Genomic DNA, 27,558 nt, shown 5'->3' on the forward strand with positions numbered 1-27,558 from the left:
TTTTCTATTGCGATTTCATCGAGTTAACTTTGAAATGATGCCAAAATCAATAAGAATTGCGTCAAATCTCATTATTATCAGCTTTTGAAAATTATATAAGGAAATGCGAAATATATAAGAATAAAAACCAGCAATTTGTAAAATTATACAGTTTATATATTCTTTCCTAAAATGTACACAAGTCACATCACATATACACAAACGCTATATGTCGCAGCAAGCAATTCCTCTGTTAAAAAAGTTCAGACTAGGCACCGTTTGCACGAGACGTTGCGCGTTGAAAATTCATAAATCACACACTAAATCGTTCATTACAAAATAAAGTCGACCTTAGCATCTATTATGTCACAAGAAGCAAACGAGTCCTATAAACCATCTAGGCACTTACATATCGATGAGGATGAGCTCTGACTTGTTCGACAAAAACACTATTTTTCAAAATGATAAGATGAGCAGCGTATAAATAAAAATGTTTTGCTAATCCTCTCACCGGTACATGCATGAAAAAACAGGATAAAGAAGTAAGTTTTGCTGATTGGCAACGGCACTCGAGCAGTTCAATAAATAATCAGGAATGCGGTCAGCGTTGCTGCTGCTGCCACTGCTCCTGGATGGCGGTGGAGGCGCCCCGCACGGCTGCTCCAATGGTCCGAGCGGCACCCTGCAAAAGGGCAAATATTTGCTTGAGAAAACAAGCGTCACGATAGCCAGAGTTGATGGATCGCGCGATAAAATTGATGCATCACGCCGCAGCAGAACAATAATTAAAAAAAATACTCACTGAGACTACTCTGGCCATCAAGCTGGCAACCGTCTTCGTCACGTTAATGGCCACTGTCACCAGAGCGGATTGCGGTGGCGGCTGAAAGATAGAATTGATTTTGATGAAGAAATAGCATTATATATGGCTGACAGAGGCATTGTCTATTTTTACGATTTGAAGTTTTTAAATAATTCTGCAATTTTATGTATTAAATCAGAATTGAAGAAAGTTCACAAATAACTGGAAAATATTGCCAAAACTTGTTTTACCTGCGGGTCGAATGGCTCAGGAACTTCTTCTGCGGAGAAGAAATTCTCAGTGGTTGTGGTTCTGAGGCCTGGCCTCCGTGCCGGCTGTCGGTACTGCTGCCTGCCTCGCGGTTTCTTAAGAAAAACAAAATTATAGGCCCTGCATTTAAATGTATTTAGTGGCTTGGCTCACTGGAGTGGTCACTTCGGTTTCCAGGAAGACGTCGGCGGGTTCTGCAGGCGCTGCTGCGTTGGACGGGCCCAGGCTGGCGCCGCCGATGACCTTGAGGAGCTGGAAGAGCGTGGATCCGCTACCCTGCACCGCGTTCCAGGCGCCACTGGCTGCTGGCGGTGCTTGAGCCTGCGGAGGGTTCGTTGGCACGACTCTGTACGGCCGTTTCGTCGTTTGCACCTGATCAAATGGTGATTCGTCCAGCTCAATAGGCTCCTCTTTCTCGCCAGCTGCTAGCAGTTTCTGCAGAATATTTCAGGTTTAAAATGTTTCTTTGAGTTAAAAGTGCAGACTAAATTTACCGCTAAGTTAAGGCCTGCAAAATCAATTTTTGGTCGCTCTGTGGGTTTTGCGGCCTTTTCACCCTTTGCCGTCTCTCCGCCGCGTTTGCTGAGCAACTCGAGCAGGAGCAGGTCGTTGGCAGTTATTCCTCCAAGAGCATCGATTGGCGTGTCCTTACTAGTTTCAGCCTTGTTGTTTGATGCCTGAGGAAATGATTTAATAACAAAATTTAATTTCTGTATGGATTTCTACCGAAGTGGATTCGCCAGTTTCCTTTGGTACGACCCACAGATTCGCTTTTTTAGTAGTTGGTGCTGCAGTTGTGGTTGTGGTGGTGGTTGTTGTCGTGGTTGTTGCTTCTGTTGTTGGGCGCCTGCTTGGACGACGAGTCGTCTGGAAAGAGAGTGTAAAGGATGGGAAAAATTTAACTAACGACTGTATTACTTGACTGACTTGGTTGTTGTCACTGATGATGGGCACTACGTTATTGGGAACTTTCCTTCCACTATTACTTTGAGCCTAAAACCATTTCAAATGTTTCATTCTGTTGCTGAACTTTTCTTTTTTCCTGTTTCACTATACCTTAGCTGTGGTCGTCTTGAAGAGGCTGGTCAGATCCAGGCCTTCAAACTCGGTAGTGGTTGTGGTAGGCCTTCTAGTTGTTGTTGTGGTGGTCGTAGTTGTGGAAGTCGTGGTTGAAGTTGTGGTCGTTGAAGAAGATTTCTGAGTAGCAAATTGAAAACGTTAGTTACACCTGTTTTTAATTGCGACATTTAGCTATCGATTCGTGTGTACCTGTGCATCTAGCAAAGCGGACAATAAATCTCCTGGCCCTGAAGTCTCTGCATTTACAATTTCAACCTACATAGATTAGCACGGTCATTAGCAAAAGGGTTAAATTGCGGACAAAAGCAAAAATCGAAAATGCACCTTTTCAGTCGTGATATCTTCTTCATGAGGTTTCCACTTAAACTCCTGAGTTGTGCTACTAATTGAAGGTGCGTCTGTGCTTGCTACTATCGGTGTTGTCTACATATAATAACTAAATTAGAATTAAATCTAATAGATTTTTAATGATCAATGAAAACCGAAAGTTAAAAGGAGAGAAATGGAAGAATTTGAACAAACACCAATGAGAGGGTTGCAAACTTTACGATAACAGCAAAACGAAAGCTGATAATTTTTGTGCCATGTGTAGAAACATTACGAATTCTTACCGTACTGGAGGTCGAAGAAACCGTGTCTGGAGTTAGAACGCGATATTTGGCCAGTTCAACTGCCGCCTCCATAACCGTCGATAGCCTGCTCGAACCACTCTTGCTCCCCTTTTCCAATAGCAAATTAAGAAAGCATTACAACTAATAGCGAGAGCGAGATAGCCGTTATGAACTTAAGCGGAACACACAAAAATACGCATTGACTCAACTCTCAAATCTTACGAAAATTAACGATAAAACGATCGTGCAATTAACATGATGATGGGAAAGCATGCAGGAATATGGAATGATTTTTAGATATTTACCCCTTTGTTACGTGGTACTTTGTAAATAAAGGTAGCTCGCTCGGTAGTGCCCTTGGAAGTAGGCTCGTTCTGTAAGGTTTAGTTGAGTTAATATGGTTTATTAGGTCTCGTTTTAATCACGATTTGTCTACAAAATTCAACCTCAGTACGCACCGTGGTATCCAGCCCAAAGTCGAGGAACGGATCGTCGTCTTTCTTTGTTGTTGTTGTTGAAGTCAGTGCCTCAGCCTTAGGCGCGGAACTCTGTGAAAATTCAAAGTTATAATCTGCTTTTTCTTGGAGTTAAAATCACACCAGGAAGATTTCCCTTTTATATTTTGTACAACATGCATTTTTACAGATTTTCCGTCACAAAAAAACGATAGTTTTGTTACAAGTGTTCGAGTTTGTGCAAGAGTATGTGAATTGATATATCTAATAGAGAAGTTGAGAAATCTGCGCGTACCGTGGTCTGGAAGCCATGAGCCGACGGAGTTGAACCCGCGCGCAAGGGTGGAGGAGAAAGAGAGGATTGGGACACTTCATTGTCCTCGATCTCGGGAATGTCTGGTATTTTGACCGTGCTGGTCACTATAGGTTTTGTGTACATTGTTGAGTAAACGAAGGGTGTGCTTGTGTAAATTATGTTTCTTGCTTCCGTCACGGAAAATTCGTCTGCTTCTTCGCCCATCAATGTGTTAGCAGTAGAGCTCCTGGAAATTGTCAAGGATTTATTCTCAAATGGCGTGGTTCCAGGACTATCCGTTCCAGTGGTAGTTAAACTCTTTGAAGTGGTCGATGGCAGCGTGGAGGATTTGTACTCAAATGGCGTAGTTTCAGGAGGAGAATAAATGGTTGAGCTTTTCAAAGACACATGCACAGCCTGGGTAGTTGTTGGGATGGTTGTCGAAACCGTCGCACTCTCAATTCTTGTGTTCGTGTACGAGGTGGTGGTTGAAGGAAGGCTCAAGACACGTTCCCTCCTGGCTGCGAATTGATTGGGGAACGTGGAGCTGATCGAAGCCTGGGTGCTGCTCTGGGTGCCGAGTGGCAGGATGGGTATGCGCTTTAAAAACCTGGGTGGTGGGGTGTCCTCTTCTGGCTTGGTGGTTGTGGTGGTTGATGAACTCACCGGCATTGGCGTCGTTGACGCAACAAAGCCTGAGGTGGTAACCTTCGAGTAAGGGTCCGTGTAGAAGATTGTGGTACTGGCCTCGGTCGCCGACCGAGAGCTTTCTGTCACCAGGTTGAGGGCGTGGTGGCCACGGATGTCGTTCGAGAAGTCAAAGAGTGCCTCAAGGCGTGGAATGGTCGAGTCAATCTGAGGCGTCCTTGCCGTGCTAGAGCGCAGACCGTTGCTCGTGACGATGGTTGCGACCTTTTTAGCCGGCGGGAGATCAATCGTCGGAGTCGAAGGTGCCGGCGTAGTCGTCGTCGTAGTCGTCGTCGTCGTCGTCGGGGGCTTGATAATGGGCGTCGAGCCCTTGGATTTTTCAGTCACAGCCTCTTGAGATCGAGTTTTGGAAGGAAGCGTTTTTGGCAATTGTGTAGTCGTGGTTGTGGTTGTGCTAGTTGTTGTGGTTGTGCTAGTGGGTGTTTTTGTAGTTGTGGTGGTTGTAGTAGTTGTTGTGGGCGTGGTTGTAGTTTTTGGGGTGGAGGTGGTAGTTATTACTCTGGGGATTTCGGTTGTTGTGGTTGTGGTAGTGTTAGGTTTAGCAGTTGTTGTGGTAGTTTTTTGAGTTGTAGGTGTGGTCTTTGGGGCCGCAGTAGAAGTTGTGATGGTGGTTATTGGGATAATAGTAGTTGTGGGTTCAGTCGTGGTTGTGGTGGAGGGTGCCTGTCTCGTGGACAATACCCGGGGAGGGAGGACAGGGATTTTGGAACCACGCTGCTTAGCCGAATTCTTCTCGGATAGCTGTAAATATGGCCATGCAAGTTCATGATGAGACTGTACAAAGTTTAGAACTGCTTGCTATCCCACTTTATGGTACTGTACAGTTATTTTATTTTTATCGTTTATTAAGACCGTCTAACTACAAGAGTTACACTCAATAGTTCAGTGACACTGCGATTATTGAATATAAATCACGTTTAGACATTTCATGCGGTGGAATTGGATATTTTTTTTAAAATATGACACAATTAATCTCTCGCTCAGGATTTTGGCTATGTTACATCATGCGTTCAGATTTTTTGCACTCACCAGCGAGAACGTCAAGGAGGGAACCGTGGGCACGTAGACCGGCGTGCTCGACACTATTGTCTTCAGATCACCGCGGTATTTCGAGCTGAACTTTAATGGAGAAGAGTTATCCTAGAAGAAAATATAATAATACAATATTTTGCAATTTTTTTAAAAAAAAATATGCATACCTCATCCGAAACAATGACTGGTTTGTTTCTATTTAGCCTGGAGTAGATTGGTCTAGGTGCCTCAGACGTGCTGCTGGCCACTGTGTCCTTCGTGTCACGAAGGCTTTCCTAAAAACCGAGAAATCATTTGAAATATTTGAAGAAATGCAAATTTAAGTTGGCAGCTAAACGCGCGTCATCTATGGGTTTAAATTTTTCGATACGCATCCCGCGTTACCATTACCAATGTTCGGAAATTCTATAGTCACAATCAGCGGCAAGCCGTATTCAATTTTTTTCCTTACGTTAATGAGCGAGGCGGTCTGTAGCGCTGGCCTACTTCTGACGGGCTTGCGCAGCTTTTCAGTGGTGCCGCTCTTGACTGCCTCCTTGTCGTCACCAGGAGCCCTGGTGGTGGCGGCGAGTGCGGGCGATCGTCGACGTCCTACCGGCGTAGATGACCCGCTGCTAGGGCGCAGAGGGCGGCGTCCCTTACCGCTCAACAGCTGGTTTTCTTCTTCGATGAACTTGTCCTCTGTCGGGAGCGTATTCGGCTTTGCGGTCGTAGTCGTGGTCGTTGTTGTAGAAGTGGTAGTGGAAGTAGTCGTGCTCTTTGCAGGGAACACCTTTGAGGGTGTCACGATGAAAGGAGTGTCATTTTCCTGAAAATTAAGACGGAGAGTTTTTTTATTCTTTAATGCTGTGTTAGCCTTTTACATATTACAATACTGTAATTCTAAAATACTTTAGGTATGTCCTTAATGTTGTATTATTTCTTAAATTGAAAGTACCTTCGGGCCTCCACCACTCTTGATCTTCTGTTTAAACTCCTCAGGATAGTTGTCTGATTCGCTGATGTCCTCCTCGGAGCCTTTGGGGCGCTGCGTCGAGTATTTAACACCTTCACCACTGGGTTTTCTTCTTCTCGCGGCTGTCGTCTGAAATTTCAAGCACCAATGGTCATTTTATTAACCCTCGACATTGTTTAAAGCTCATTTTTACATAAGCTCCAATATTAGGCTACTTTCGGCATAATTTTGTACATCAGGTGTTCTGGAATGGTCGTTAGTAAGCGCATCAGGTTTGTCTGTATATTTATTAATGTTTCTTGAGGGTGGTGTGGGTGGGAGGAGCAAATCCAGCTACCTCAAAGCTGCCTCGGACCACTCTACGATTACTTAAAGGAAAAACTGCAAGAGCTACACCACCTTTTTTTGCTCTTTTAGCGGCTGCAAATCGTTACTTGGCGACGGAACGTGAGCTGGAAAAGGTCTGTCCGTCGTGGAGGTGGTGGTAGTAGTCGTGCTGGAGGTCCGAGTCGTTGTGGGGGGCGGTTTCGAGGGGGTAGTTTGTTTCAGGGAGGAGTAGGGATCGTAGGAGGCGGATGCCGTGGAAGAAAGCTTTGGCAGCGGCGGCGACAGGTCGAGCACCGAGTTTTTTATTGACAGTATGGTCGAAACGCGCGCAGGGGTGGCGGTGCCTTCAGGCGTAGGGGTTGAAGGGGTGGTTCCAATTGAAACTACCACCGCCTTTTTGTGCTCGCTCTTGGGCGAGACGGACTTGACGACAACCGTTGCCTTTCGGCTCGGTCTGTCAGTCGTTTTTCGAATTGAAATTTCCTCGCGATGGTTCGAAATCACCGTGACAGATTTGAACTTTGCCGGCACGGAGGTTTTGCTCGTTGCCACGGTCGTTGATTCGGACGACAAAAGGTCTTTGTGGGGCCTGAAAGTTGTCACTTCAGGGCTCGGTTTGGACGCGTTTGGACTCGGGATTTTAGTGGACGGTTTGTAAGTCACTGAAGGTTTATAAGTCACAGGTCTAACTTCGCTCGATGGCACCTCCTCAGGTCGCTGTGCGGATGGTTGAGAAAACTTTAATTCATATGTCATTTATAAAATAAACACAGAAGATTAATAACATAAAATATTAACTCGTGCATATTTCTATATCTGTTGTAGGTTTTACCGGCAAAAACGACCGCTTGACTGGTTTCTCTGTAGTCGGTTTCTCGGAATTGGATATTTCCTCCGCGGGTCTCTCTTTGCGCTGCGCGTCGCCGTACAGTTTTCTCCTGGCTTCCAGGGGCCGCCGTTTCACCACCGCCTCTTCCGTCGTACTCTGCAACCACACAATCCGTGCTACATAAAAACGGAGAGAAGTGCACGCTCATCAGCAACAATTATTATTCCGACTCCCGCACCTGCAAGAAAAATGCTAACCATGTCATGCGGACAAATAACTTATTTGTCCCAAAAGCCCATTTTCTGATTCCTATATAGCGATTAAATCAAAAGTTTTTTACTGTTAGAAAATGATTGTTTTAATTAGCTTCCAAACCGAATTATTATTGTTATTGAATTTTCGAGGAGCGCCAACCTCAGGAAACTTTGTGCTTCCACCGCGTTTCGGTCCTGGTACTTCTGGGGCGGAGAAGGATGACTTTCCTCTGTAGCTCCTTGCTCTATACGTAGCTGTGGTTGTCTCCTCAGCCTAATTTTCAAAAGTTTACTAATCATCAACCCGAAAAAACCGTATCAGATTTTACTTATAACATTTTTTTAAGTCTTAGAGAAAGCCTAAATTATACCCAAATCGTAACTGGTTTCTTTTTCCAATTTTTATTTAAGAAAAAGAGTAAATATGTAGGAGGCTGTTAGTTTCAATGCCGTGGGAAGATCATTTTTTGAGCGGTATGGAAATGATGTGTTTATTTTTCGAGCAAACTGTGCGAGTCACGTTCATGATGCACCTGTTTTTTACGTCATTCAAGTAATAAGTTTGAAATGGGTCGGCCGTTAGCACTCGTTCCTTCCTGATTTGCTTAAATTGAATGGTGCACAACGCAGCATCTTTTTGTAGACCAGAGCGGACATGGATCTCGTTTTTTCCTAGAGTGGAAAGGTGTAAATTATGCTTGTGAATAATAACGAGATGAGCAGAGTGACTGGCAGAAAATTAAATTCAATGAATAGTCCACCAATGAGCCCGAAATTTGTGTGTCACTGTTTGAAAGGAAGAAGCGCGGCACTATGTATGATTGAACAAGGATGTTATAAAGAGCAAGAAAAATATTTTTTCAATTGACTTAGCAGTCAGTCGCGTTTCTATTTGACCAAGCTAAGTCAATTGTGGTTTGTCAGGAAAAAAGTGACAATATTGATTCAAAGGCAGATTTTTTATTCTTAAAATCATGCAGCATTTGCTACAATCGTTTTATATTTAATAGCATTTTCCCCCCGAATGAACGCAGCAGATTTTAACAAAGAGTTAAAAAATCAAACGTCCAATGGGGAGGGCCGTGAACAAATCAAAGCAAAGCCACTTTGTTGATTTTGCGGTCAATCAAGGCTAAAGAATGGTCAATTTCTGCACGTCAAAATAAATTGAATTAGTATAGCAGCAAAAACATCCACTAATAATTAGGGCCTTAAAAAAAGGAAACGCATGAACTTGGAGCTGAAGAACCATTTTCCAAATTAATGGAAAGCGACAATTTGGGGCCGGCGAAGCAAATCATGTGTGTGCGTTTTGCTGTTCTTTTAATGACGCGCGAGTGAAAGTAACTCAAAAGCCTGTTAAAGTCGATTGGAATGGACTGGCTATATAATAGCACGCTTGGCCGAGCTAGCGGTTTTCCAATTTTGCTGCCGTTTTATTATTGTGAACCGACGGCGCTGAAACAATAGATTACAATTGCAGCCGATCACGTTTTAATTGTTGCCGTCTAATCGAGCGGATCCTTTCGCCGCAATTTTATTGACAGCCGCCAAAATCGAGCCATTATATCCGCCAACAAAGGCATCACATCTCATCTGCCGTTGTTCCATCACAATGCATGAAAAAATTACGCTGACACGAGAGCGGCAATTTAGTCCTGCAAACAGCAATTTCGGACGTGGCCTTGATTGTTGCAGCAAGCCGCTTTGAAAAGTTGTCGTCCTTTGGCCGAGAAATAAACCGAGAAAGAGAGATTGCCGCCAGCAGGAAACAGTATTATAATATGAGCTCAAATAATGAACGTGTACTCGACAAACTAGTTCTTTTTTTCTCACCTTCTCATCAGCGATGTACTCTATTAATTTTGTGACATTCCATACATTGATTTATGGGAAAATTGTAGAAGAATTCATATATGTTCACCAATTCCAAAATCAGTTATTTGATAAAATTTCAGGAATATCCCTGATTAAATTTTGTAAAAATCACTCTTGATAAACACAGGCAATCAATTTTTACTCTTCCCAGCTCAAAAGAAAAATTGCTGGGCACTATTTTAAAACAATTTCTTCGGACAAAAAAAATACATCCTCAACAGACAATTCAAAGCTTTGTCAATTTTAAAGAAGAATTTTTCCCAGCTGGCCGGACGGAAGGGAACAATTTTACTCTCTCCCAGCAGTTAAAAAGAATTTCAATTACTGTGCCGTACGCGAGTGACGAATTGCGTAAGTCTAGCTCGGTTGCTATACAATAATTTGTTGTGTACCTGTTGAGCGAGTTGCTTAGTGCTGGCCGGCGACTCCGCCCTGCTGCCGCCGCGACTCCTGGTTCTCTTGGGCGCGGCCGCTTTTTCGCTCTCGGCCGCGGCAAGGCCGTTTGCGGCCTCATCCTTCTGCTGGGGTTGCTCCGCTCTCTTCAACGCGGAACCCTGAAATCGAAAATACCAATCTCAGCACATGCAATTTTTTTCGAAGGTAGCAGAGACGTGACTTCGCACGTTCACATCTCCTGAGAAAGCTAGTTTTGGGCGTTCACATCTCCGAAGATGGTGTTCTTTGATAACGCAAAAATGTCACAACTTTTCCATTTTTTATTGCTGGATTGGAAAGAAATTTTATTAAATTATCAAATCAGATCGGAGTTTACTTTCACCAATCAATCCCTTGACACTTATTGGAATTTTTTACGAATTTGGAGCTACAAACATATTTGGTAGTTTTAGTTTCTTTCCTCTCAATGTGATTATGATTAGAAAGGGTTTGTCGCCTACCTGGTTGACCCCGTTATATCTCTGTCGTGCTCTGCGCCTGCCGTTCGCCGAATCTGCAGCTGGTGACTTCACATAATCGCTGCTTGAAGCTGCAGCCTCAAAATCCTCGGAAATGGCGAGACGAGGCAGCTGTGAAACAAAGCAACATAGTTAAAAACATTATTTCAATGAAAAAATCTAATAAATGGAAGACTTAATGAACTAAAATTGGGAATTTTTTCTCGAGATTAATACTAATTATTAACAGTTTATTTTTTACATACTTGGAACCAAAAATATTAAGATTTGTTTACTTTTATTTAAAAAATTGATTTCCAAATTTCGTACTTTGATGGATGAAAAATCAAATTCCATTCTAAATTTTTATACTCGTTCAGATATTCCTTTATTTGAAATGCATTTTTTAAATAGTCTTAGTTGATTTAAGTCTATACAAAGAGATTTTCCATCTCATATGATATTTGAGCAAGTTAAATATTTTTCGAAAGTTAATTGCACACCCAAATATTTCTTATCGTTAAATACAACTTTGTATAATTTTAAAAGTGAAACACATAATTTGTCGTTATAATACTTGTAGAGAACCTCCGAGTATATCGTGAATTGTGCTCCGTTGGTAATATACGTTCGACTTTTTATACGTTGTATATTTCCTGCTTGTCAAGAACACAACGCGTTCAATAACAAAGTTTGCAGACAGCTTAAAAAACGAGGCTGAGAGGAAACTGGACTGTTAGATTTAAAGCGGCAAAGAGCAGAATCACGAGCCAATTGGCAAAATAAATGGTCTCGTAACTCGGCATTTCACAATTGCGTAAAAATATCAGCTGCTTCGTGCGAATCCGTCACGAGAGCAGTGATAATAATAAACACGTCTGAAACTTTCGAGCGCAAATAAAGTATTATTGCAGCTTTTTCTTCCGCGTGGACGAAAAACTGCTGATCTGTGGCGACGAGGGAAATAAATTCTAGAGGGTATTTGAATAGTCACAATCAGCAGCCCGCATAATATTATGCTCGCTTGGCGCAAAACTTTCGCTCTCGTTTGCAGTGCGCACACCATCCTTGACGGCCAATATGAGCAAAGCTGTCCGTCTGGATCCAATTTCGACACGCACCAAGCGCCTTCAAACGCAGGTGCCTCGCCAACTAATTGAATTCCGACGAATTTTCGACTTTCACTGGCCAAAAATGGTGTGTTAAATTTTACTCGGAATATTCACAAAATTGACTGCCTTAATTAAAAAAGCGATCACTATAAAACTAAAAATTTAATGATCTGTGATTGTCGATAAAAAAAATGAATTAAAAATCTCTCCGCTGGTGTGTCAGTCTAATAATGTCCGCTTCCAAATGATTTCGATGATCATTTTCGATCAGGAAAGCCAAAAAACAAGTATGAACAAGCAACGAGTCTCGTTAAACAGTTTTTCGCACGGTTAGCAAAGCGCTTCCCATGACACGTCGTGCGCGTACACCGACATCATATTGTTTTCGAAACCGCCACCGCCGATTTGCGGTTTCGCCGAAATTTTTCTCTTCGTCGTCGTGATGCCATTAATTGCATGCAAATCGACTGTCTCTTTCACTTTTGCTGCTAATTTAATTACCGCGCGATTTGGCGGCACAGGTAGTGCACAATAAAAATGAAAATGTGTGCACTTTCCCGCGCGCCGCCGGAGAGTAAGTGAGTGAGTGATTAGAACGTTCACAATGCGAAAGTGCAGCCAGTGTTTGAGACAAAGGCGCTTTATTTTCGGTTTTTATTGGCTCTCTCACACAGGTGCGGAACTCTTTAATTTTATTAACTCGCTCGTTAAGCAGGTGCAAACAATGCAATCGTAAAAAATACTATGCTCTTTGATTGATCTGCCTGCGTATTGTTTATTGTCCGGGAAATCATTCGTCGCAGGGAGTAAAAATGCTATCAAATTAACTGGAAATTATTGCCGCTGTAAATCTTTATTCTTCTTTTGTTTCCCGCTTTAATTTGATTTGTGAGAATCGATCTGGCCACTGTCAAAGTGAAACAGTCAGTTATCTTTTCGTGCAGATTAGTCGGGTACTTTTAGATGCCAATTTTAGCAGCTCTGCGTGGCAGCAATGAAAATAAGATCAAGGTGACTGCCCGTTTTAATTGTCAACAGTTAATATACTTGGCTTGAATCGCACAAGAAGAGGAGTTAAATTAAAGTAAAATAGTCCACACCTGCCAATGAGAACTACTTTTAAATTTTTGTGTTTACCGACCTTAACCACCCAATTTTAATAAATGCATTTCAAGGGAATAATTTTCATATTGAAATTCACGGACTTAAGAGAAAGTACACAAACAGAAATAAATTGTTGCCGTATTTTGACACTATCGAAATGTCTTGTAGAAAGGAAAGTGACAATTATTAATTGCATTGTTTCGTTGGCATTTTCGCGACTTCCTGCCCGCTGGACCTGCAGGAAGGTGACACCTTTGTGTGTGTTTTCAAGGAATGCGTAGCTTTCTTTTGTCATCTAATGTAGGTCAGTGTATCCCGGATTCTTTCTTTCTCTCTTGCTCTCCTACGTAATCTTCATTACGTAAAAGCATCATGTTAATATTTTTTTCGTCTGCCCGAGAGGAATAAAGCAATTACGCTAAAAGCCAAGAGCGAGTGGAGTGAATTTTTACTTTTTTATGCAGTCGGCCTCGAGCAGATAAATTATGTACTAGCGCACAAAATCGAGCCAGAACAGAAAACAAACGCTCTTTATTTGTGTTCATGCACCGTGAGCGCGTGAATAAATTAGCGGATTGTCTTTGCTTGCGGGAGAGATTTCTCTACGAAAGATGGAAAAGCCTCAAATTACGCTCTTTTAATAATATGTATACTACGAGCGCTGAAAAAATCGCGATTAATTCCGACCGAATGCCTCACTTAATAAGCCTTTCACTTTCGATGACGAGCAAAAGCAGCGCCTTCGATCCTGCTGCACCGACGTTTCGCATCATTTCAACAAATTGCCGCTATTTTTTCAAATAAAGTAAGCAGCAATTTGCGCTCTTCTGCGTACGTTAAAGCAAATTGCATCGCGTGCGCTCATTTAGTGGTGCCCGCAATCACGCAGCGTGACTTTCGTTCGTATTGTCTGCGCCCGTGATGGTATCACCAGAAACGTGGCGCTCTTCTTGCAAAACTCGGAATAACGCAGATGCACCTTGCGCTTGTTCGCCGGGAATTTCACCTCGCACTTGACCTTTGCAGCAGAAGCTCCTCCTTTTCGCGCTTCTCGCAGACATCACGACCGCGCATAGAACGGCTGTTAATAAAAGACGCTAATTATGCACCGCTTTGTGTTTGCATGTCGGTTTTCGCAGGTCGTTGGCACACTTCCTAATATCCAAGCCGGAGATCAGATTTTTAAGATGTTATGATTCATTTTTAAATTATATAAATGTTTTAACATTAAATCAGAAAACTATCCGCTTTGTTGTTTGCACTGTCAAATGAGTACGAAAAATGAATATGAAGCGTTTAGGAATGATTTGAGAAAAGGCTATTTAATTTCCAAGAAGCTGACAGTTTTAGTCAAAACTATTTTATTTCTAATCATTTTGTACAGGCCTGTATATAAATTAAAATTTCTATTTATTTCCTGTGGTTAGTGGCAGCTGTCTGTTAAACCAAATACCTATTCCATAACCATTTTTGGATTTCCACGAGTTTAATAAATTATTGTTCAAAATATTCGTACGAGTAATTCAATTCAATTTCTAAGTACCGGCCGCTTTAAGAGCGGGGAACTTGCAAATAAAGTTATGAAATACGCCAGCTGTCGATGTCGAGGTGATTTTCGCTACTTCCCTTCTTTCCGTGCGAGTGGGCGCGTCATGATTTCCGTCTGTGATTCACGAGCAAATGCAGCAGAAAGCATATATGAGTAACTCTCTCATTCACCACGGAGTAAGAGTGAATGTTGTAAATCCTTGGTGGCGAGTGACCAGCGGCTCTGCCTTTTCGAGCCTTTCCATACGTAAATGGGGCACAGCGACGGAGAACTAATCTCTGAAAGGCGCGCCGCTCGAGCGAGTCGAAAACCCAGCTGCAAATGCAAACTCTGCACACGATGAATGGATTTCCACGCGTTCCAACATGCATAGGCGCGTGATACGATTTGAGTTTAATTTGCAACATACAGCTGACAACCGCGGGATTGATATCTACTTTTGCAAAAGGAGCGAGGCACTTACAATTAGAGAAAGTTTTCTGGATTGTAAAGTAAAAAATTTTGACTTTGAGCTCTGCATTTTTAAGGTCAAAGCAGAACTGAAAGATTTGATAAAGATGAGGAAAATAAAAAGTTCCAGGATAAAACTAATAAAATTCTTGAAAATTGATCGGGTTATGTTTAAAAATTTAATTTGTTTGTTATTTGGGTTTTAGGTGCCTGCAACTGCCTTGACCGAGAAATTGTGCATCTTTGACCCTGAAATATTGACTCGACTCTCCATAGCACAATCATTTATTATTGGGTTTAGCTACACTTTTATTTCCTCAATTTAATATAAAACTTATTAGAGTTACATCTTCACGTCCAAGCTTTCACAAGTATTAATAGAGTGGTTTAATTCCTCTTTCTAAATCTATATATTATTTTTAAATAAGCTTTCCCTCGCATCTTCCATACAAAATAAAGGGTTAAGATGAGATTTGTTCACCTTTCTGCGAATTCGCCAATTGATGCGAGTGCAAGTATGAGTGACGAAACTGCTTGGTCAATTTTATGTTCAACCTGATTTCTTTTGCGATCGAGAGTGCGTTACACATTTTCCAAAGGGCAAAGGCCACGTTCCTACGTTCGTTTGCTGCTTTTTTACGCGATCGCTCACGATGTTTTTCACGTATGTGTATTTCTCCGACCCAGTGAACGCGATTCTCGCTTGCGATGCGTGCGAACGCAATCATAGTTCAGTGTAAATTATTTACGAGAGCTCTGCTGATCAAATTCCAAATTGATCTCACGATCTGACAAATCATTTTTGCACGATATATTAACTCGCAGCACGTTTTATGGATCAGGTTTATTTTCTGCTGCATTTATTTGCACTTTTTATTAAAAAGTAGGGATAAAATGCTGCTGAGGAATATAAAAATGCTACCATATTCAATGATGGCTTTATTCTCAAACTGTAAAAAATGTTCCCAACATGCACCTTTTAATTACTTGCCTCCGTCATGCATCCAATATCGGTTGACACACATTTTCTTCACTGACTAACACGTGATTCCCGTCTCGGCATGTATCATTACGCACAAAATCCGTGTTAGACGAAAGCGAGATGGAAAACTTTCCTATATAAAGCTCTCTTCCGGCGTGGGCTCCATCGCGTCTCGTTTACGGAAACGCGTTCGTGTAATGCCATTAGCGCGAGTGCTCGGGCCAAACACGTAACTCAGTCAGTCGGCAATGACGTGATTTTCACAGCCGCTCTGATAACAATAATTATTATTGCTCTCTCGCACATGCTGCTAATTTTTTCCGCTCTGTTGTGCGAAAACTTGTGTCACAATAGCTAATTTGCCCGGCGCCAGCCAATCACGATCGATCGTAGCGACGGAGAAATTCGCCGAATCGATTTAATTTCGTAACTTTCTTCTTATTTTCGATGATCAAATGCTGGCTTGCTAGAGTTCCTTGAGGGCTTTCGATTATAGAATCTATAAATTAATTACAATAAGGCACTTTATTAATCTCCACTTCTGCAACATTGTGTATAGGAGATGCAAAGCAGGAATTTGGTTCATGACCCGACTTATTTTCGATCTAGATTTTTCTTCAAACTCGAATGTACTGTATTTGCCTCATCAAAATATACTATAATTAAAAACAGGCTTTAAATAGGGTCAGAATTTTAAATACTGACCCTAAAAAGCTTGTGGCTCAGATTAAAATGCCCCAGAAATTTTTGATTTGGCGCAGAAATTTTTTACTTTATGCTGCTAGCTCGGAAAAGCCTGTCAGCATTCGAGGTGGCACGCGTGAGTCAAATCGCAGCTCGTGATTTGTGAAAATTGGTAATGTCCGAGGTGCGTTGACAAGCGAGTCGTGCGTCACGCAGAAAGCCTGAAAGACTTGTTATTCCTCAACTTGCGTTCCTTTTTATTTTCATTTATGGTCGGCGATCGATTGCTGCGGGCAATGGGAGCATCTCTTGCTCCAAATAATGCACAGTTTTTACTTGGCCTACGTGCAAATTTTCACATCCGTCGTCTAGGGTGGGCATGAAATAAATACAATTTCTCTCTACTCGTGGAGCTGGTTTTCATTGCTGCAAAGAGAGGACTAATTAATTAGGTCCGTGTGCGCCTAATTTTCGGCCAGAGGACGGGCTTAAAAATATTGCTGGCGCGGGGACCTAAACGAGGATTCGGTCTCTTTTCAATTACGTGCGCCGTTCTCGCGGGATTTGCATGGAGCTCTCTATCTCATTTTACAAACCAACGCACCTCCCTAAATAAAACCGACTCTCATCTCTGAAATATTTTTTACTTCGGAACGTGGAATGTTTGAAATTAAATTAATTCTTATAACTTTTTCTTTTGAGCCATAAAATGTTCGGCGCTAAGATTTCCTAAATTTAACGCGCACAGTTTTCCAAAGTTTTTGGGCAAAAGGGGGAAAATTGCACTCACCCTCTGACTTTGTTGGACTCCAGGGTCCCACGAGGTGATCACGTCTCCGTAGCTGTAGTCGGGCACCGGCTGCTGCTCCCAGTAGAACAATTGCTGGCCGACGACACCCTGGACGCAGACGACCACAGCCGCAACGGCGGCCAAAATCACGCACCGCATACTGAAACAGAATTTCAATTCGGTCAACGTCAGCATCTTTGCAAAAATAAATTCAAGAAACAGTCATGGTCATGGAATTCTCATTAAAGCTAGCTTTTGTCTAATATCTAGGTTTTTAGTTACTTTATTTTCATGGATTCCGAGCGTTGACAACAGTTTTACTTTCGATGTTGACAGAATTGGCGACTTTCTACGAAGTCGTCGCAAGTATAATAGGACTATTGGCTCGTGACCAGAAAGAGTCTGAGTCGATGGGATGCTCCAGAAGCTATGCAGGTTGGAATCAATTTCACTACGTTTGCTTTGCACTCGAGCAATTCGGGCTGAAAATAAAACCGAAGCTCGAGAGCTCATTACAAAACCAATTAGACGATCGGTTTCGAGAAGTAAACAAGTCGGAAGCGGCTGAGGCAGCAAGCTCTAATTGAAACAGTGCAAAAAATTTACACGCATCGCAAGCCTTGGTTACGCAATCCGTTGAAAAGTGCAAAAATATTGCGGTGCAGGCATGATTGCAGATATTATTATAGAGAAACTGATGCCCTGTTTATTGCCAATAACAACCGAGTTGGAAATAATGCAAAAAAGTGTGTGTCGGGCTGTGGATTGTACACAGAACATTAAAAAAAGTAAAAGAAGGCCAAGAACCACGGACTGTTCCCGACATGGCTACCAAGACATTTAAGCAGAGGTAACTTAAAGTCGGTGAATGGTGCGTTTCTTACTGTCAATATTTAAAAAAAGCCATAAAGTTTGATTATAAAATAGAAAAGTAACACACATTGCATAGAAAACAAGCTATATTTCATTGCAGTTTCCAAGGAAACTTAAAAGGATTTTCACTTATATTCTTTTTCAAAGAAACTATAAAATTGATCAACGTGGCTTCCATAAATTTTAATTCCTCTCTATTTAAGTCTCTCGCGTGGAAAAGCCAGGCTTCATGAGCTGCTATTTTTTGTGGAAATGGCAACCTAAGTTAGACATACTTGAAACTCAGATTCACGGCTTATTAAGAAGATTAATTCTGCAGAAGCACATATCCTGTTTGAAGACTTCATTGTTAGCGAGCACGCAGATGATAAACTGTTATGCACCACGCCAGCAAAGATGCACAACATTTTCTAAATTCTGCGCGAGCATTGTTGAGTCTGAATGAAACGAGAGCAGCCGCCGTGAAGCAAATCTTTCCAAACAGATCTACGTGAAACAAATAAAAATAATCCACACGTGCCGACGCGTATGACACATAAAAATTGCATCTCCCTAGATGCCGCGGAGAAACGATAAAAATGCAGGGGAAACGTTTACAGTGTGCCGCAGGGCGCGTGGGTAATAAAAACGGTTTGTTTTCTTGCTCGGCGCGACATTCGTCTTTTTGCTGCTGTTGTAAAATATTCTGCTCGCCGCGGCCGCAGCCGGATTAATTTTTCTCTCGCATTTTTGCTCCTTCACTCGCTCAGTGAAAGTAGATTGCGGCTCGGAGACGGCGAGATCGGCTCTGTTTCGCGCCAGGATTGCGATCAGCGCGCTCTTTGAAATTCATAACAAAATTGTTTATGATTTGAGCGGCCAATCTAATCTGCGGCGCTTGTTTAGAAAGCATTAATTGTTTTTAATCGTTGTGGGTCTGAAAACGAATTTACGACGTGTTATTCAACATTGAGAGTGAATTTTTTAGGCTCTCAAAATTATTCGAGCTGGCTTATAGAGAATAAAAAATTGATTCTTAGTTGAAAAATTAAAAAATCCCATGTATATGCCATTAAAATCAACTCATGTTGATATGTATAATAGTTTTTTTGTTGTACTTTGTTCAGTTGTTCGAATAGCTGAATATGTAACAATTATGATCGCCCTGCGTGTTGTAGCGCATTTAATAAATTTTCTAATCTAAAAATTAACACTTCTTGAAATAAAAGAACAAGCTGATTCTAAATAGGAAAGCAGCAAAGCGAAGACGGGGGCATGTCCTTAATTGATGGAGAAAACACAATATTTGCTTACTTAGCGAATATTTTTGACGTGTCCATGGATTCGCCGCGAGTGGCATTAGTGGCTACAAGATTATGAAAGTCGAGCGGAAGGTGTGGGATAAAAGCAAAGTGCGCGTGGAGGCAGCGTTCACTTTTGTTGCTAGTAATTATTCAGCTTCTTTAATGGATTCGAATTAGCGTCGAGTCGGAGAAATCACACGTCTTTTGGCAGCACCGGATACTCTTTCGACGCGTAAAAGCAAAAATCTGCTCTACACGTCGCTCAGCAGGGAAGGACAGATCAACTTTTTATTTTTTTAATATCATGTCTTTAAAGAAAGTGGTGAAAGATTGGAAAAGGATACAAGATAACTTTGAAAGAGAGCGTCAAATGGAAGGGGTAAATAATTTAAATCATTAAATGCATTATTTTCCTCTGAAATATGCAGGTTCAATCTCATTGAACATTTTAAATAACTACGCGCGAGGAAGCCATTAGTTAATTTGTGCTGACTTTTTTCTGCGCAATGTTATATAATCTGGAGTCTTACTCTTACTAAAAATACCACGAGACTTAAATAAAGACTACAATGAGAAAAGATACATTTCTGTCACGGCTCCTCAAACCCACAAGTATATGTTATTTATAAAAACTTACTTTGAAGTCATTCAAAAGTTCATTTTTCAGTTTAATAGAATTGGAATAAGTTTTACGCCCATTTTAGCAACTAAAATGTAAACGTTTTGAAGTGAAAAATATTTCAATGATTAACCGCGCGTGAGTTACAATTAATATAAAATAAGTGCTCCTCTTTACGCAAATAAATAGCTGACAACAAATAATGATAACCCGGATTCGCGTTGCGTTTCACGGGGCGTAATCATAATCATCTCGTTTTGCGGTGAACGAGCTGGAGTCACTCTCCTTGCATTGTTGTCGCCGATTTGCATACACGCAGAGTGATTTTGTTCAATTTGTTTCAGCGGGCAATTGGGTTAGCGACACCGCAGCCTCTCTCTTTGCCTCGCTTTATCGACTCTAAAATTAGCCCTTCTCTCTTAAAAGTTGAGGACGCAGAATCAGGGTTTTCCTTGAAAATAAAGATAAAGAAATCTAGTAAGCGGATAATCCAATTTGTCAGCATTTGGAGTTTCTCTAAGTCAATTATTTTAAGTTGTAAGAAAAAGCTAAAAAATAATAAAAACCAATATTTTCCGAGTCAAATCTAATTACCGCGCGCAGGTTCATGCTATTTTTTAATCAAGCTCTAAGTGCACTGCTTCCTCTCTCCATGGAAATTTATCACGTGTGCAACGCCCCACATTTTTATGATTTACGCGCACAAAGAAAGGCAATTTGCACTGCTTTTCATTCATTTCTTCCCGTGTCTTGCGTTTTTATGCACGCGCCGGCGAAATTAAGCAGAGTGACTGGCTGAAAGTGCAGGTGCTTACGGCCCGATCCGAAGCGAGCACAATCACGCGTTCAAAGGCGTGTCAAATCGCCACACTTTTGCCCCGGTTTGCAACACAACCGTGAAATTTTAACACAATTAAATAAATGACCATTATCTTCACTCTCGTGTTTGCGGCTTTTGAAAGTTTTTAAAACAGGAAGAATGTTAAGAAGTATATTAAATTTTTAAAAAACAACTCATCGATTTAATTGAATTAAACTTTATCACTGATCTTGAATAATTGTTCTAAAATTTTCTTCCTGAGCCGGAACATTTTACTAGAAGAAATAATAATATAAAAATGTTTTAATTTAATACATTTTTACCAGGAGTGGTTTAGAACAGCATTCAGTCAAAGAGTTACGTTGAATCAAACAACAACACTTTCTAGCAATGTTATTTTAAGAAAGGCCATTGCTTGGGAGCTGTTGTTTCGCTCTCTTTTGTGAGCATTACTTGCATTTCCGTCACGTGTACTCAAAGGTACGGCTTGAGTACATTGATATATTCTCTGAATGTACCAATTGCGGGAATGTGTCGATATAAATTGCAATGGAAGAAAATATTTTATTCGCAAGTGGTGCACTGCACACACTCACGCGAGCCATGCCGTTTTATTTTGCAGCCTCCCACATTTGATACAATTGCAAGCGTTATCTACTTGAAATTAAATCTGCAGCACACACGAAGCCTCTCAGCAGGCAAAGAAACCCAAGATCAGAATATTCTTAATGGAAGAATGGTCAAAATTAATTCAGTGTGCTACTTATAAACATACATACAGATTTTCTAATAAAATAAATTTTCAGAAGAAAGAAACATCTCAATAATTTAAAAGGGTGCATTACTACAAAACCAATGAAAGCATCATGTTAATATATTGTCAAAATAATAACGTGTATTTTTATTGTGTATTGCATCATTCAAAGAAAATTATTCACAAACATATTTAAAAGATATGTGCATAAAGAAAACATTCAAATGGCTCCTCCTGTCTGCTTCAGACGTGAGTTTGAAATGAACGGGGTATAACGTTCAAAATTATTGAGTGTCTGCCAATCTAGGGAATATAAGTCTCATTTTTCCATGGGTAAATCACTTTGCCACGCTTGAAAGCCTCGTAGAATTTTACCAGTTTGGCTTCACCTAACAAAATGAAACCTTCTATGTCGTCTTTAACCCCTAGGAAGTAAAACTTTGCACCGATGTCAACCAATTTCGGTAGAAAATTGGACGCATTTATCGTCAGATCACTCAATGCTCTCAAAAAAGGCAAAAATTCATTAACAGAAGCGGCTTCCCTTAAATCAATTGGATATTCGGAATAATGTTGGTACTGCAGGGTTGTAAGCCTGGCGAGAATTTGCTGCTTGGCGATCAAGGATGACACCTTGGTCATGTCATCAGCGTCAAAGAGCGGGCTCCTCATTGCGAACGTTTCCAGCAGGGGTGCCGACAGAACGTTCGATATTATACATCTTCTAGATGAATATCTGCCATTATTCTGATTAGCTACGATAATTGAAGTGAATTTCAACTAACATACTCATTTGGTGTCCAATCGAGATTTTTCAGCTTGCCAAAATAATGTATCGGTTTCAAGTCGTCAGTGATTATCAAACCTTCCAATGTGAGCGATTCAAGGTTTGGGCACAGATTGAAAATAGTTTTAAACTCGAAGCAGACATCGCTCAAATCACAACATGAAATGGTGAGTGATTGCAAGTTGTGGCCATATGTGCGTAGGAATTTATGAATAACTTCCGCTCTTTCTGGACAGTTTAAAAAGAGCTTCTGAACATTAGAAAAGTGCAGTAGACCTTTCAGGCGTGGATCGTTGCAGGTGGATATTTCGCCTAAACCAACCTAGATGTAAGAAGCAAAAGATCTTGGCGTCAAAAAGATAATTATGGTCATAATTTACCTTGAGGCAAGAGACCTCTGGAAATATCAGGTGCAGTCCATTTGTGCTAGGTGGTGTATTTAAATGTCGCAAATCCGATGTTTGCAACGGATGTTTAGAAGGATCAAAGCTTTCAAGTGGAGAGATTGAGTAAACGTCAATAAAGTATCGGATAACCTGAAGGTTTGTTAGATGCTGAACGCAGATATGAGTAAAATTTAGAGGTGCTTCTCGGTAAATCTGATGAAAGCTTGCGTCTGGAGAAATCAAGAAAACCTTCAATTTTGAAAAGCTGCTTTTCAATTCTTCAATGCCTTCAAAATTTGGACTGTCAAAGAGGATCGAGGCGTCGACGTATTTTAAACTAGGCAGTCGCTTGCACAGTTGCATCAAATTCTCCAATTTGATCCAGTGCATACCAAGCTCGAGTTTCCTTAGCTTGTTCAGTTTGCCAATTGCGTCGAGATATGCATCGTTTGCTTCGGCGATCGACAATCTCCCACATGATCGCTCAGTTCGGGAAATCCTGAAGTCCTCGTTTATGACTAATGATTGCAAATTCGGTGCACTGGAGGAGATCATCTGTACGATCTGTTCATAGAAAATTCAACCAATTAATTTATAATTTCAGCCGAAAGTCTTAGATTCAATTTTCAACTTCTTAGGACAGAATGTCATCAGTCCGTTCAGTTTGATCTTTCTTGTCCGCGGACTGAGCAAACGTTGAAATGCATTCAATCGCGGTTCGAATAATTCCAAGTCTCCGGCTCTACTCCAACAAATTTGATTGTTTAGTTCCTCTAGTAGTCTATCTTGCAGTGGCCAGGCTTCAAGTATATAGGAAAATTAATTTAAATAAAGGTTTATAAGAATTTAATAAACAGCAGGTCGATTTTTTTATCTTGTTGTACAATGGGACAATTTAGAATAGGTCATATTCACTTAACTAAATTATATGTAGTCTGTTTTTTATATTGTGCTGAAAATCAATCATTTGTTCGCAGTCTAAATTTCATGTGCGGTTTTGTAGAAACTTTTAAGAATATACAGAATTACGGTGAATTGCTATGATGAAAAGACAGTCTTCACCGGCGAATTTTTTAGTTGAGCAACTGATATTTTAATCATTTTCATATATTTTCCTGCATATTTATTTTTGCTGATTATAAAGAAATAACTTACGAAGCTCAGACGGTTGCGGTTTTTTGGATACCCTTTCCGTTAAACAGTGGAGGTTGTTAACGATATACTCGACCACTGTTTCAAACAAAGACTTGCTCCTTGCCAGATTCTGCAATCTTTTTTCACAATCAATTAAACGCTGCTTCCACTCCACCTCGCTGCGAAAATATTTCATTAAGTCATTATCTATGTAACTAATTCACTATATCATTTGATTAACTTGTTCGTCCAGACGTAATGACCCTATGAAAAGGGAAATATGCTGTAAACTTACCTCATTTCGATATCCATGCCGCTAGAAATCAGGAGAGCAACAATAAAAACACGTCACGTGGTCTTCTTTGGAATGGTTGCTTTCTGATCTCCTGAGAGGTTAGTTTGGGGGAAATCTCTCAGGTGGCAGGTGCTGATGTTGCATTATCCCCCTATTAGGGGTGTGCGCGCGGAACTCAAATCGAACGAAAGAGCATGTGTAAGGGGTCTAAGGAGAGTATATTACTTCCGATAATATTTATCCAAAAAGGTTGAAACCTCACAAATAATATTATTATTTTACTACTGTTTAATCCTAACGAGGAACTTTTTTAATAATGAATTGAAATTCTGTTGAACTTTGAGGAAAATGTTTGGAATTTCAATAAATATTATTTTTATTATTGTAATTTTAATTATTTTTCCAACTTTTGCATTTTTTTTTGCAAGGCCGCAATAAGGAGGAGAAAACTGTGACCTCTGTGGCTAAGCGATAGCGTTCAGTTAGTAGTGAAAAATCGTCCAGGTTTACGCCCAAGCAAGCAGGCAAACAAGGAATCCAAGAAAGAAAGTTGTTCTGCACGCCGTTTGATTTACGGGAGATTTTTCTGCGGCCGCAGACTCCCACCGCGACGCACACTTTGCGTAACTCTCAGTGCATCTCCGCCGGGTGTTTTTCGCCGCCGCTCCAGTTTGACACGGCTGTAAAATCGAGACCGACGCAACAGTGGCTTCAGGCGCTCTCGGGCACCGATGAGAGTGAATTTCGGCCGTTCAATCTCAAGCCAGAACGTTCAAGTGTAAATACAAGAATGAGGGCATCAACCCAAAACAATCTAAGTCGAATTTTACTAATGTAAAATTTAATGTTTTGAAATTATCGTCGGTTGCTATGATAATTTCATTAGATGAACTTGTCAACAAGTCAACAAATTATATTTTGAATGTCGCTTTGAATTTCCAACCTCAATTAACATATTTTTATGTGTTTTAAAGTTTGAACATTCATTACTAAAAGTCTTAAACAATTTTTATTTTCAAACTCAGATCAAATTTATTGTTTTTTCAATGAAGGCAACATTTACACAATTTTTGTAAATCCTTTTGATGGATTTCATTTGAGAGGAAACGTCACGCAGAACCTCCATTTTTTAACAAAATATCGATGCGTGGAGCAACCCATTTTTGACAGGCGGCCGAGCGTGCGTTCATAAATAAAGTGGTCATCGCCCGCAGAAATCGAGAGGCCGGGGAAAGTCTGTCTCTCATCTGCGGTGTCGGATTATTAAAGCAGCTTGGCGCGCGAGATCATAACGCTAACGCACCTGCGATGACCATAACGCAAAGCGCGAATCCAGCAGCCGCATCCGCTTTCCTATACGCGAGAAACTCGCTGCAAAACTGGATTTACGCGACACCGCGAGACGTTCACTTGCGCTTTCAGAAAAAGCTGCTTCTTTCTCCACGCAGTGATTTGCGAATCGAAACCAAAAAATCGTGAGGAGAGCGTAAAGAAAATGGAATGTGGAGCAAAACAATGCGATATGGACCGCCGACACTAATTGAATCTGGCGGGTGTGGTTCTTGATTCAGGAGTTTTGCAACTTTTTGCGCAATTGAATTATTGCTTCAGTTAACTTTCGTAAATCGTGGAAATCAGTCTAAAGAAAACTTTGAAATACGCGTCCTTGAAAAAAGTCATTTTCCATTCTGATTCTACTTGAATTAGTTCAATTTATAAAATTAATTCGTGTTTGAACAAAGCAATTAAATCTCACTGACAATGAATATTAGAAAAATAATCTACTTGAACCTTAATTACAATGAAAAGTTTTAAAATTTAGAGAATATGTGGAAAAACTTTTATCGGGCTTTCTTCGAATTATTATACATTTTTTTAAATTAATCTACTCTTAATCATAAAATGCTGTGTGAGGCTGTGAACGAAATTATAGCGTCATCAGACTAGTTTGAAGCCGAATCCGCCAACGGTCGGACGAAAAGCTGGCTCGCCTCGAAAGCGTGCCTGGAAGTTGACAAAAGCCGCGGCGGTCGCGCGTGGTTTTGCTTTGTTTGCGTCTCCGGCTGCCGCGCGCATCAATCAAGTGTAAAAGCTGGTGAAATTGCTTGCTGCCTACACGAAATAGGATTTGGCGAAAAAGCGGCGCTCTCGATCGCTCTGGTGGCCGCGCACCGCCAAATTGTGTGTCACAGCAGTGCAGAGCGGAGATGTTTCACGCCCCAGGTTCATTATCACCAGACACAAAGACTGAAAGCGACGCTAAACAAAAAACACCGGCAAAGACACACAAATCAGCCTTTCAAAAGCGACCAAACCCTCTAGAAAGGAGTTTAATATTTACTTTGAATTTTGGACTGTGTTGGAATTTCCGGAAATTAAATTTATCATTTACAATTTTTTTACAATTTTAATCATTTTGATCTTCTCTACAAGAAAAATTATAGCTTTATTTTTATTTTGCGGAAGATATCTTTTAATTTTAAATTTTTTGCAAAACTTGATTTTCTCACTTTGATATCTATTTTTCTGAAAGAAAAATGTTAATACCACTTCAATGATCTATCATGAGAGATAGGTTTTCTTAAGATTAATTTGATCTTTAATTACAATAAATTTATAAATAAAGGTTGACGTACTAATTTGGAGACACTAATATTTTTAACGAGTTACTTCCAATATTTCTATTTTCTGGACATAAATGTATTTAATAATAAATTCATGTATGATCAGCTCTCTTTAAGGCCTCTGTGGTCCACTTATAGAAATTGAACACCCCCAACTTACCCAACTAGCATCCTTTAACAATCTTTTAATGCTAACAGAAATGTGCTCTAATAACCTAGTGTGAGTTTGAACTACTGTGTGTGCAAAAACTGGCAAAATAAATCAACTTCCATCATTCTATCATCAGTTTTAAAAACAACCAAAATTGTTCTGAAGCCACAAGTTATAGTTTTTTAATTTGTCTATTTTTCCCATCTTTGAATTTATTTTTAAAATGTTAAAAGTTCATTATAAAAGAAAATATTTCCATTTATAGTAATTCGACACTATTGCTCATTCGTGCATTAGCTTTTGATTAAATTTTAGGTCGGGAAAATACCTGTGTAAGATCCGAAATTAGAGAGGACGTGAAGCACTCGTCGGGTTTCAGTCCATGTTCCCGCTTCGCACAGCACTTAATCCATGCACAGCACTTGTGGTTGCTTGATGGCGGAGGTAGGAGCACATGTGCGTCTTTCACCTGCTGCACACCGACTGACTGACTCGGAGGAGCGAGTCACTCTTGGCCAGTCACTGCTGTTCTCTCCCGCCGCAGCCACCGACACGATCACGAGAGAGTTTCTGGAGCAAAACTGCCGCTTCGAAAAGGCGGAAAAACTGCCGGCGCGCACGTCCGATTCATTCACCCAGAGCTGGCGAAATATGCTCGCCGAAAGTGTCACGCCCGGCATTTGGCACCACGCTGACCTCCAAAGGATGGTTAAAAGATTGTTAATAATGAAATTGTTTTTGCTCTCTCGTCGAGCGCTTTCACGATTCATTAGCGCTTCAATCGGACGCACGA

At 40.8% G+C, this 27,558-nt stretch overlaps 2 protein-coding genes across 6 annotated transcripts in view; one reads left to right on the forward strand and one right to left on the reverse strand.

Moving 5' to 3' along the window:
• mIF3 (mitochondrial translation initiation factor 3) overlaps nt 1-27,558 on the forward strand; it is a 42,587-nt gene that overhangs the window by 7,896 nt on the left and 7,133 nt on the right. Inside the window, exon 5 of one of the 3 annotated variants that reach the window (XM_065496063.1) lies at nt 7,340-7,693. The exons of the other annotated variants lie outside the window; for them this stretch is intronic. The gene's annotated coding sequence lies outside the window, so the exon portion shown is untranslated. Of the gene's footprint in view, nt 1-7,339; nt 7,694-27,558 lie in introns of those variants that run through there. 3 annotated transcript variants of the gene reach the window in all.
• LOC135947318 (mucin-2-like) lies at nt 135-27,404 on the reverse strand. 3 transcript variants are annotated; one of them, XM_065496056.1, is made up of 25 exons: nt 27,094-27,404; nt 17,040-17,199; nt 10,372-10,500; nt 9,868-10,029; nt 7,758-7,871; nt 7,347-7,499; nt 6,587-7,231; nt 6,170-6,316; nt 5,684-6,040; nt 5,400-5,507; nt 5,230-5,340; nt 3,493-4,941; nt 3,201-3,290; nt 3,048-3,116; nt 2,743-2,850; nt 2,456-2,554; nt 2,321-2,386; nt 2,108-2,248; nt 1,970-2,044; nt 1,778-1,918; nt 1,546-1,728; nt 1,205-1,486; nt 1,033-1,146; nt 782-862; nt 135-661 (listed from the first exon to the last, which is right to left on the reverse strand). In XM_065496056.1, exons 2-25 carry the CDS (start codon nt 17,196-17,198, stop codon nt 581-583), a joined length of 5,064 nt encoding a protein of 1,687 aa, XP_065352128.1. In that variant the 5' UTR covers nt 17,199; nt 27,094-27,404; the 3' UTR covers nt 135-580. The 3 variants fall into 3 exon arrangements, with proteins under 3 accessions (XP_065352128.1, XP_065352129.1, XP_065352130.1); XM_065496057.1 differs by lacking the exon at nt 2,743-2,850 and having other exon boundaries at nt 27,094-27,403; XM_065496058.1 differs by lacking the exons at nt 2,321-2,386; nt 2,456-2,554; nt 2,743-2,850.

The sequence above is a fragment of the Cloeon dipterum genome, chromosome X (genome assembly GCF_949628265.1).
Source record: "Cloeon dipterum chromosome X, ieCloDipt1.1, whole genome shotgun sequence".
In the NCBI taxonomy this organism is placed as follows: Eukaryota; Metazoa; Arthropoda; class Insecta; order Ephemeroptera; family Baetidae; genus Cloeon; species Cloeon dipterum.